The 12,106-nt window shown below is 41.2% G+C and overlaps 1 protein-coding gene across 13 annotated transcripts in view; it reads right to left on the reverse strand.

Annotated features, from left to right (window-relative positions):
- Positions 1–485: 485 nt before the first annotated feature.
- Lin54 (lin-54 DREAM MuvB core complex component) overlaps positions 486–12,106 on the reverse strand; it is a 59,883-nt gene continuing 48,262 nt past the window's right edge. For all 13 annotated transcript variants that reach the window (XM_021163112.2, XM_021163109.3, XM_021163108.3 and 10 more), the window contains 4 exons: positions 10,635–10,737; positions 10,349–10,486; positions 6,289–6,491; positions 486–2,737 (listed from right to left, as the gene is read on the reverse strand). In XM_021163112.2, the coding sequence (XP_021018771.1) occupies positions 2,536–2,737; positions 6,289–6,491; positions 10,349–10,486; positions 10,635–10,737 (646 nt within the window). In that variant the 3' untranslated portion in view covers positions 486–2,535. The remainder of the gene's footprint in view (positions 2,738–6,288; positions 6,492–10,348; positions 10,487–10,634; positions 10,738–12,106) is intronic.

Genomic DNA, 12,106 nt, shown 5'->3' on the forward strand with positions numbered 1-12,106 from the left:
ATGACCCAATGAGACCTCCTTTCTAGTCAGTGTTACACGGCAAAAATGGAAACCTTTCTGAAGCTATTTTTACTCACATTTTACATAAGATTGCAGTTTCAGTTATGAAGTATCAAAAGACAGTGAGGCTATGACGGCCCACCCTCCTTCCTCACCCAGGGCTAAGCTCACGTGAGTACCTACAACACTACCCTTCCCTCTCACAGAGAAGACCCACAGGCTGCTTTGACCTCTTCAGAGCCACAAGAACTAAGAGTAGTCGCGAGTGCATCATGTAGCTAAAAGAAAGTAGAGGCATTTCTGCCTTAGCAGTGGAAAAGCAGACATATTCTCATTTCAATGCAATTCACATTAAGGAATTGGCAATGTCATCTTTAAAATTTTTTCAGAAGTCAAATGAACTTGAAAATCAGGTGACTTAAAAGGCTCCCTGCATGGCAAATGGTTAAAAGTGGTATTGTTAAACTAAAGAAAAAATGCAAAACTTTTTTTTTACAGAATAGTATAAATGTTTATTTTCTGTATGATTTATTCTTCTGCCCTGCTTTTACAATATAGAAAAGTGTACTTTTTGAATAGCTCTAGTAAATATAATCTTTCTACTTTAGGATGTAAATAGGGCTTAAAAATTATAGACCAAACCCTCCCCAAATAATCTTTTGAACTTGGTGATTTAATGTGGCTATTAACTTTGTTCAGCAATTTGATGCAAATGCCTAATACAAAAAGTTGTTCAGTTGGAACCACACAGAAGGAAAGGGGCTGATAGGTTAAAGGCTTCTTAAAAATCCAAACTCGTAGCTTTGATTGCACCTTCAAATTTTTACAAGCAAAACAATCTTAAGCAATGCCATCATACATAATCTACAATTATAATAAAAAATTCACAAACATTTTGTGCACACTTTATATAAATACACATCACAATGGTGCTATTAGAATTAACACATAATATATACAAAATGAACAAAGTTTAGGTTTAGACCAAAAACTTATTGCAGTCTTTTGAAAAATAACTTGATTAGATATTATTTTGTCCTCTTAGACTAATTTACATTTATACAAAGTATACTTAAACACTCTAGACCGAGGTGCTAAGGATGCCTGCATTATCTACATTTAAAGTTACTGCACTGTCATCTTATAAAACCATTTTCAATGGAGGATACTTAAATGAGTAACGGAATCCTCTTGGGGTTAATTTCTATTGTCTATATCTTTCATGTTCATATGAACATATATACATACTTACTACTTACAACGCTAGAGACCTTGTAGGAAGGGCAATAATCATATGCTAATAATTACCAAGGATTAAGGTACCTTACAAAATGTTTCAATCCCAACCTAGTTTTCTGCTTGTCATAAACTCAAGTCCTATCATAGTAGGCTCCCGAGTTCACACGGTTTCTAATTACTGAAGAATATAGAGGTTGTTTTTTGCGGGTCTAAGAGCACACATACTTCAGCTTACCAAATCACTGTTTTAAACAATGTTGTATTAAAACTTCTTTTATAAAAAGCTGGCTGCAGTTCTAGAAGCTGCTAGGAGGCGCGTTTATCTCAGTAAACCAGGTAGGAGTCACACACTGACTGAACTCAGTCCAGAGGTCTGCAGAGAAGTGTGTGCATAAAGCGCCACCATACATAACCTCCCAGCTCTGAGTCCTCACTTCTCCAGCGAGCCAGACTTCAGACTTGGTGCGTATGAGTTCTGTCATCATGACACAAAATGTTTACTATAATTCATTCTCACATTTTAGTAATTAGCCATAATCACTTTCACAATTATTGTAAAACATACCACACCTCCTTCAGAGAAAATGAAGACGCCCCAGACCATGTCAGCCATTCCTCATCAGAGACACAGCCTGTCCTCTGAAAACTACTGTCCCTTAATGTTTTGCTTTCTTTAAAGAAAGTATAATGTTTATATCTGAAAAGTGTGGTGGGGATTGTTTCCCCTTCTGATATTCCCAAAGAGACCACAGACAGCATTCCAGAATCCACTCTAAAAATCTGATTTTTTTTTTTTAAAGGATGGTGTTTTTCTAAACAAAACTAAATAAAACTAAATATGTTTCATTTAGAATCTGGTTATGTGGACATTCTACCTGTGAATATTCGGGCTCTGTAGCCAAAGAATGGGTAATACCCATGCTACTTTGGCCTTTTCTACTGAACAAAGTCATACAACACCATACATTATAAATGATATCACTATAATTTATGAATGTTCTTTGTCAATAGAATCAGGACAGAACATCTAATTCTTAAGAAACCCAAGCAAATTAAAAAATATATATAATACATAAAAGAAAAATTTTTAAAGAAAAAAAAATTTAGAAGGGGCATAGGCAGAATTAACTAAGATTTTAAATGTACTAATTTCTTCTCTTTCAATATTATTGTTTCAGATCTCTTAAAACAAAGGCTGAATTAAAATACAGTAATTGTTAAGCTATCTTCTAGAATATCAAGTGTCCCGGCACCTTAAATTTTCTGTACAGTTCCATTCAGTCTTTTGTGCAAGAGTTAGCAGTGCATGGCACAGGGGTCACTTTTGGCTTTTCCTGCAGAGTTGATGACGCTCATCAAACATCGTCCAAATTCCTCAAGTATCATCCGCTCTGCTGCCGCCTTTGATTTCCCCTTCTTGTCTGCCTGCTCTGCCTGAGCAAGAAGGCAATTACACGTGGCTTCAGCTACTTCTTTAGTTACAAACGTAAATGGCAATCTGCAATGAGTTTCAAGAGAGAAACACAGATGATCACGGTTGACCTGGGAACTCTATTGGTCCTGTATGCTGCACCAGCCTAGAGGAATCAGCTCTGAGAGAGCCTAAGACTCGGAGAGTTTGGTCTCAGGGAGCAAATCTAAAAACAATTACCAGGAAAAACCTTTAACATAAATGACTTACTTCCCAGTCAATGTTATCCAGCTAAATAAAAGATGTGATTGCCTAGGTACTGGGTGTTTCTGCCACTTAAACCTCCCACTTAAATTAAATCTCTCCTGTTCCAGGAGCACTGTCCTGGTTTGACGACTCATTTCTGACACAGAGGCATTTTAGTAAACACTACATATGATGTAAAAAGAACAAACAAAAGCTATGTGGGTGGCACTCAGAAGGCAGAGGCAGGAGGAGCTCTGTGTGGGGCCAGTCTGATGTACAAAGTGAGTTCCAGGAGAGCCAGTGCTATGTATAGGACCCTGCCTCAAACAGCAAAACAAAAGAAAAAGAGCACACCAAAGCCCTGTTCCACCACCAGACACACAACAAAACAGACTCCTCTGAGAAGCTGCTACAGTGTAGCCAAGTAGTTTCAAAGCCTGAGAGAACTTAGCTCAGGTAACTAACAATCTAAGGACTGACAACATCCTGTAGCAGTCCTAGCAGATCATTGACACTCCATCAAGTCAGAAATTAAGGCCCAAGAGTAACTGAACCTCAGCCTGTCACACACGTGTAACTGGAATAGTGAACTTTTAAAAAAGCACTTTAGAAAATATTACTATAAACTTGGGGGGGATTGAAATGTTTTACTGTAAGAATATTATATAATTTATCTTATTAGTGATAATAAAATATTAGTAATAATAGTAAATAGCAAAACAGTAAAAATTGTAAAATAATAGTAATAATAACAAAAATGCTCATATTATTAAAAAATGGGAAGGAGAGGGAAAAAAAAAAAGACACCCACAAATTTAGGTGAGCATGCTGGCATCACCCTACTGTTTTTGTCTTTCTCTTAGTATATTTGTGTGTGTGTGTGTGTGTGTGTGTGTGTGTGTGTGTGTGAGAGAGAGAGAGAGAGAGAGAGAGACTGTAAACATATGCGTGTACGTGTGGGTACAAGTGGAGGAGACAACTTTGGATGGTACTCGTTGGGCGCAGTCTACCTTGTCTTTTGAAGAAGGGCTCAGCTGCAGCTGACCTGAGATTCACCTAGGAGGTTACGCAGTCAGCCCCTGGGATTCGCCTGTCTCAAGCTCACACGCAGCCTTCTAACGTGTGTTCTGGTGATCAATCAGCTCCATCTTGCCCAGCTGTATACAATTTCTCAAAAAGCATAGCTTTAATTACAGTGTGCACTTACATTTTGTGTGTGTGTGTGTGTGTGTGTGTGTGTCTGTGTCTGTGTCTGTGTGTCTGTGTGTCTGGGGCTGAGGTAGAAGAGCTACGGGGCTGGAGAGATGGTTAAGAGCACTGACTGCTCTTCCAAAGGTCCTGAGTTCAATTCCCAGCAACCACATGGTGGTTCACAACCATCTGTAATAAGATCTGATGCCCTCTTCTGGTGCATCTGAAGACAGCTACAGTGTACTTAGATATAATAATAAATAAATAAATAAATCTTAAAAAAAAAAAAAAAAAAAGAAGAAGAAGAAGAGCTACAAATACAAAGCCAGACTGAGCCACAAAGTAAGATCCTATCTGTAACAATAAAAAGGACAGAAAGCAACCGTAATAAGCCAAGCATTGTGAACCACAAAGCCCCTCCTGTTACAAACAGTGCACCTTCCTCACTTAAGCGCTTCAGGGATGAGCAGCTCCCCTCCCAGATGATGGGGTTCTTCACTGTGGGGACCTCAGCCATAACATTATTCTTGTTGCTATTTCATAGCTATAATGTCTGTACTGCTACGAGTCATAATAATAATAATAATAATAATAATAATAAGTATCTCATCTGCAGGATCGTCTTAGGTGAGCCCTACGAAATGGTCATTTGATCCCCACACAGGGTGAAACCCCCAGGTTGAGCAAGAACCACTGTAAATATATCATTTACAAGGTTTGTTCTCTTGATAACTTCTGAAATTCACCTCTAATACACTGCCTAAAATGAATCCAATTCCAAATTACTATGTAACAGCAGACCTTAAGAAACACTGGCAACAGACATACTTTCTGTAGGATTTCTGAGATACCGGATAGCTGAGTCCAGAGACAGAGCACTTTCCCACAGACTAAGAGGGAACTCAAGACAGGAAGCACAGGCCTGCCTAGTTTTGTCCTTTTCCTAGTATTGATTTTAAACATTTTGGTATATATTCTTTCCAGTTAACTGTGTGTTTATACACTTTACATATAATACCTTTATTTTTATTTAATTAATTTTGTCATAGTTAATAAATTTAATTAATTAATTTATTGGGTTTTTTTTGACACAGTATTTCTCTGTATATCCCTAACAGCCCTGGAACTTGCTTTGTAGACCAAGCTGTCCTCAACTCAGGAACCCAATGTCTCTCTGCCTCCCGAGTGCTGAGATTAAAGGTCTGAGCCACCATAATAAGCTGTTTTTTTATTCTGTTTTGTTTTGAGATGGAGTCATGCTCTAGTGCACAGGCTGCCTGGACCTCCAAATGACTGCTGCTTCAGCTCCTGAGCAGCTATCGGCAGCTCCAGTGAATGCTGCTTGCCTTAGGTCAGGCCTCTCCTCCAGAGCTCGCTCGACAGACAGGAGAAGCACAACTATGAGACTCCCATAGTGCAGTGTGATGGGAGACCAGTGATAGGGCGGGAGAAGTGTTCTGAGAACACAGCCAGGCCAAGGAAATGAGCAGACACTGAGGGAAGTACACAGCCCTGGCTTTCTTAAGAGTGTGTCAATCTGCAGACTCACGGCAGTTTAGTGGAGAGCAATCCAGCTATATCACCCACAGCAGACTAAAGCATGTCTGTGCATGCAGGACCAGCACAGAATCTGACAGTGTTGGGTTTCCTATTGCTCTTCAAGTTACTTAAACAGTAAGTGAGATGGTTTGGTTTGTTTTTTTGGTTTTTTTTTTTGGTTTTTTTTTTTTTGGTTTTCTGAGACAGGGTTTCTCTGTGTAGCCCTGGCTGTCCTGGAACTCACTCAGTAGACCAGGCTGGCCTTGAACTCATAAATTCGCTGCCTCTGCCTCTCAAGTGCTGGGATTAAAGGTGTGTGCACCATGCCTGGCTTTTTTTTTAAGGTTTAGTTTTTATTTATTATATGTAAGTACACTGTAGCTGTCTTCAGACACTCCAGACGAGGGCATCAGATCTCATTACAGATGGTTGTGAGCCACCATGTGGTTGCTGGGAATTGAACTAAGGACTCTGGAAGATCAGTCAGTGCTCTTAACCACCGAGCCATCTCTCCAGCCCCAGTAAGTGAGATGGAAGGAAATGGAAGATTCAGGCTGGCAACAGCTTAGAGAGCGGAATTAACTCTGTCACCCTAGAAAGAACCCTTACAAGGGCCGTGTGAGCATCAGCTAGGGAGAGGTTACCGGGTGACGCTGACTTACTTTCCTCCTGCACTGTTGAGAGCTGGGGTTGGCCTTGTAAGCAGGTCTGAGATCTGAGAGGACAGCTTGGTCTTCGCTGCTGTCTGCTGCTGGACCCTTACTTCAGCCGCATCTGCTAAGTGCATCAATGTCTTCCGTTCTGGGCTTTCTTCAAAATTCTTACAGCCGATGCATTTGCATATGGAAGAACACATTATTTTTGCCTGAAAGATTTACAAAAGGAAAGTTTCCAAATCAAAAGCAGAAAATACCACTGTAAGTAGATTCCTCAACAGAAAAATAATAGCATTAGCTTGTCAACAGGTATCTTAGATGAAGCAGTTTCTGCTCACAATGGCTATGCCTGTGGGTAAATCAAGGATTAAACTGAGAACAGTGCTTCACCTCAGGCCTTCCCAATCTCTCCCACTGATGACATATTCTCACCCATGCAGGACTAACATTTTTCTTCCGAATGAATATAAGACATAAAAATATTTTTAAAAAGTCACTAAGATTCCACTCAATGAAATCACCATTAACATGACTGTGACCTCTCACATATACAAACTCATAATTGCACATTTAAAAGTTTTCATAGCTGTGCTTGGTACAGACAAGGCAGAAAGACTGTGAGACCTTACTTATCTCATCAGAACAAAGAGAAAGGAGATCTCAGGCACTCTAGTGTCCTCCTTCACTGAACCAGTTTCCCAAGCCCTTCAGTAACTCATCCATAAACCAGTGTGCTCGCCTATGTAAAAACATAAAGTATGCTTACATGAAAGCACAGACTGAAGCTAGGGCTGATGGCCCACATCTATAATCCTAGCACCTGAAAAATGGAAGCAGGATGGTCCCTAGTTCAAGGCCATCCTAAGCTATAGAGTGAATTCAAGGCCAGCCTAGGCTACTTGAGACCCTGCTGCAAAATAATACACACATACAGAACAAAAAAATAATCTTGAAAACCCAGACTTTGGGTACACGCAGCAAGTAATGAATACAGAACTCTCCCTTTTAGCTTGTTTTACAAAATGGCCCTCCTACTTCAGTGTGCCCTCGCCCCACACTTCATGAAACTCCTTCTCCAGCTACCACAGCAGGATCCCTGGTATCAGGGGCCACAGTTTTGGCTCATTCATTTACCTAATAATGGGTGTGCATGTTGTTTATAGTTCATGGGAAACAAAAGCAATTCATAATGTTTTTTTGTAAAGAGAAATGTCTAAATACAGCTTCTATTTCTCTGAAGTAGACTTCTTTTGAAGAGACTTCATTAAGTGTTATGGTTAGGTTGCTTTTGCAGACTAACACCTCTCCCTCAGTAACAATGTGCACACTAAGGCTTCCCTAGGTTACCAACAAAAAAAGAGAGGGCACTATACTCTTTTATTATTTCCCAAAACAATATAATGGTTGTTTTTGAGATGATAGAGAGCTCTCTATATAGCTCTGGATGTCCTGGAATTGACTATGTAAACCAGGCTATTCTTGAATTCACAGAGATCTACCAGGCTCTGCTTCCTGTGTGCTGGGTTTAAGGCTCGCACCACAGTGCCGAACTTCAGTGTAATGGGGAAGACTATAAAAGGCAAAGCACACTGTTTTCACACTTAACTCCTGGACAATTTAACTATTGCTTTTGAGCTGCATTTTCTTCGATAAGTCCATGTCTAGTTAACTAAATAAAGAAAGCTCTGTCCTTTCTATAGAATCTAGCAAGTTAATCCTCTTGAATGCTGGAATGGCAGATATGGACACTGCTAGATCTTTCTTCCTCACGTGTGTGCCTGATGTCTGTAGAGGCCATAGGGACCTGGAGTTCCATATAATTATAAAGTGATTATGTGGGTACTAAGAACCAAATTCAGTAAGTGCTCTTAACTGCTGAGCCATCTCTCCAGCCTACTTGTAAATTCTTTTTCAAGTTTTGGCCTTTGTTCTTCTGTTTGGTTTCCATACACAGGTCTCACCATGTACCTCTGGCTGGCCTGGAAGTTATGTAAAGCAGGCTGGTGTTGAACTTCTACAAAGTCACCTGCCACTACTGCCTAAATTCTGGGATTAAAGACGAGCCAGCACATCTGCCCTCCCCGTCTTTATTCTTTAAGATAGGGTCTGTCTATGTACCAATGGCTGGTCTACAACTCAATATCAGATCAGGTTAGCTTGAGAGCTGTGATTAAAACTACGTGCCACCGTGACCACCCAGCACCCTTTTTGTTAAGACAAGATCTCAGTAGGTATTCAAAGCCAGCCTTAAGCTCACAGTGATCAGCCGGGCTGTGGTGGCACACGCTTTTAATCCCAGCACTCGGGAGGCAGAGGCAGGTGGATTTCTGAGTTCGAGGCCAGCCTGGCCTACAGAGTGAGTTCCAGGACAGCCAGGACTACACAGAGAAATCCTGTCTCAAAAAACCAAAAACAAAAAACAAAACAAAAACAAAAATAAACAAACTCACAGTGATCCTCCTGCCTCACTGTCCTGAGTGCTGATTACAAAATGATTACAAGTTTCCAATGCCACACTTGGCTCTTCTTTTAGGGGTTTTTCTTGTTGTTATATCTGTTTGGTTTGGGGGGTTAGATAGACCATCATATATCTCAGGCTGGCCTTGACCTCATTACACAACACAAGACGACTTTGAATTCCAGATCCACCTGCCTCTAAGTATTGGGATTATAGGTATGTACCCATCGTGCTAGGGACCTGGGCTACGTACGTCCTTAGATTCCCAAAAGACTACTTCTCAAGTACCTAATGATGAAGAGGAAACCCTGACCTTTCAGAGAGGGGACATATTAATAGTGGAAATTTTTGTCTGCCTGTTTGTTTTCAGTACTTTTCTTCTCATTAAGTGTTGTGTATGTCCCTGTGCATGCCATGCCTGTGAAGGAAGCCAGGAGTCAGATTCCCTAGAGCTAGACTAACAGGTAGTTACGAGCTGCCTGTCAGGAGAACAAACCTGAGTCCTTTGGAAGAACAGTAAACATTCTTCTTGTTTTGTTGTTTTGTACCAAAAAAGCATTTCACTGGTCTTGTAGGAGGGGGTGTGGACTTGTTGGAGGAAATGTATAACTGTAAGAGTGGTCTTTGAGGTCCTATGCTTAAACTCCACCCAAGGCACAAGAGACCTTCTTCCCGGCTGCCTTGCATCAAGATGTAAAACTCTTGGCTCCTCCAGCACCAAGTCTGCCTGGATGCTGCCATGCCTGCCACCATGATGATAATGGACTAAACCTCTGAAACTGTAAGTCAGCACCAATTAAATGGTGTCCATTATAAGAGTTGCCTTGGTTATGGTGTCTCTTCACAGCAATAAAACCCTAACTAAGAAAAGCTTTCTGTCAAAATAGGATATGGGAGGAGTTTCCCTCTGAAAATGACATTTGAAAGAATATAGAAGAACTAACTATAGGAATGACTCAATCCAAAAGTTTACTATCAGGCACAGGCAGATTGTTACATTTAAGCTTTGAAAATAAAAAATGACAGTTTGAGACACTGTCTGAAGTAAGAAGCTGTAGTTGTACATATGACCTCTGAGGACAGAGCAGCAAACACACTGTCCAGGAGTCAGCCCACTCAGGAGTGAAGCCGCTGGCTGCAGGAACAGAAGCAGTGAGTGAGGAATGAGGGATTCCATGAGCTCAGAGCAGTAACTCATCTGCAGCAGCCCATGTGCTTCCTCCTGCAGATCAGTGCTAAGGGAGACAGCCTTTATGCAGGGCTACCTCAGCATAGAGGCTATTTGATGTCCATAAATATCTAAGCAGCCCACGGGACAAGGTGGACAGTGCTGCGCTATGGCTGAGAACTCTGGTGAGGTTACTATGTGGCTCTGCTAATATGTTACGTGAAAAACTAGCACACTGGCGCTCTGATTTACACGCTCTCAAGGAAAGGCCTTTAAGTTATAATCTTGTATCTCAGCTGATGAAACCAATTCCATCTGAATGATGAGCCCTGCTTAGAAGGACCCAGGCCTTCTTCAAAGAGCTAACTACACTAACTGCTTATTTTCAAATGTAACAGCACAGTGATTTGCCAATTTCAAATCACTTCAACAGTACTTACCTCATAGCACTCACAGTAGTTTTTAAGACACCCCGAGCGTTTGCAGTTACAGCCTTTGCTGTGCCGCCGATCTGACTCCCCCTCTTTTCCTTTGCCTATCTTTGGCTTGAAGGCTTCGGGATTTCTATCCAGGCATGCCTTTGGAACAGACCAAACACCAACTGAGGTTAAATTTGGAGTCAACTTAAATACCTCACAGGTAAAGAATTAGAATTTCTCGTTATAAAGCAATGACTTCTTTAACAATGGGTAAGAGGAATGTTTGTCAGTCACTTGCAATAATCACCTTGATTGCCTTTTGTCTCTCATTCTCATGCTCTAAATTGTTGTAACAATTGGTACAGTTGCAGTTGTTGCAGAATTCACCATTTGCAAAGCAATCACAGTATCTGAAGATAAAATCAGAATAAAATTAAAACATTTTAAAATAAAATTAGCAGTTAGCAGGTTACAACTGAGGTACATCAGAATGTACTCAGACACTTAGATACAGAGTAACAACCCCACAACAGATTGTCAGCCATAGATGAGAGCCACCAACTCCTGCAATTTCATCCTAAAAAACAACAAATCTTTCCAACGAACAGATGCCTTTCAGTGAGTTATTTCAAAGTCCTAGGGGGAAGGAGCTGGGCCTTATTCTTACAAGGGACCCACAGACACTGGAACCATGCTGCTTGGTTCCAAATCCCCAACAGGACCAGGACTGTCCATGTACTTTCCTAAGAAAATTATTCATCCAGTAAACTTATTTATTTATTTATTTATTTTTATTTTTTTTTTTTTTTGGTTTTTCGAGACAGGGTTTCTCTGTGTAGCCCTGGCTGTCCTGGAGCTCACTTTGTAGACCAGGCTGGCCTCGAACTCAGAAATCCGCCTGCCTCTGCCTCCCGAGTGCTGGGATTAAAGGCGTGCGCCACCACGCCCGGCAACTTATTTATTTTTAATTTGCTTATTTTCTGTGTATGGGTGTTTTGCCTGCATGTATGTATGTGTACCACTTGCATGCCTGGTGCCCCTGGAGGGCAGAAGAGGGCATCAGATGCGCTAAGATTGAAGTTAGATGGTTTTGAGCAACCACTTGGGTGTTAGGAACCCTTTTCCTCTGTAAGACCAACAAGTGCTTTTCACCACTGAGTCAACTCTCTGGCCCTCGTCTAATGACTCGTGAAACTGCAAGCATCCCAGCCTCAGGAGAACCACATATAAGGCCATAAACAAGATCAAACTAGTAATATTGAGACATAACCCAGGTCTCATCTTGCTGGGTCCCTAGGCCCTGCTGGTATATGGAAGGCTCTAAAATTACGTCCTTCTGTTTGTGTTTGTTGTAGTTTTTCCAGACAGAGTGTTAACCGCAGGCTGTCCTGGACTCACATCACAGACAGTTGAGAATGACCTGGAACTCCTGTCACTCCTCCTGCCCCAGGCTCCTCAGAGCTGGGACCACAGGCAATGGGCCACCATGCCCAGAGTATTATCTTCTGAATCAATAAAAGGCTAGTGTTTATGCTACAACATATGTTCAACCATTTACATGTAGATTTATTTTAATTATTTAGACTTCATTAAATGTATCTGTTAGGAATTCTCAGCGCTAGCATCTATCTACCTCCAGGGGGCCCCCCATGGTTCAGGCAACCTCCAGGGCCCGCCACGGTTCAGGCAACCTCCAGCTCACTGTGGAGCAGAGCATCCTCTGGACTCTATTTTCAAGTGTGACAACCACTGGGCTTGTACTTCCATGCCCAACTAGCT

This window comes from Mus caroli, unplaced genomic scaffold, assembly GCF_978045245.1.
Source record: "Mus caroli unplaced genomic scaffold, Mus_caroli_1 scaffold_4, whole genome shotgun sequence".
Lineage (NCBI taxonomy): Eukaryota > Metazoa > Chordata > Mammalia > Rodentia > Muridae > Mus > Mus caroli.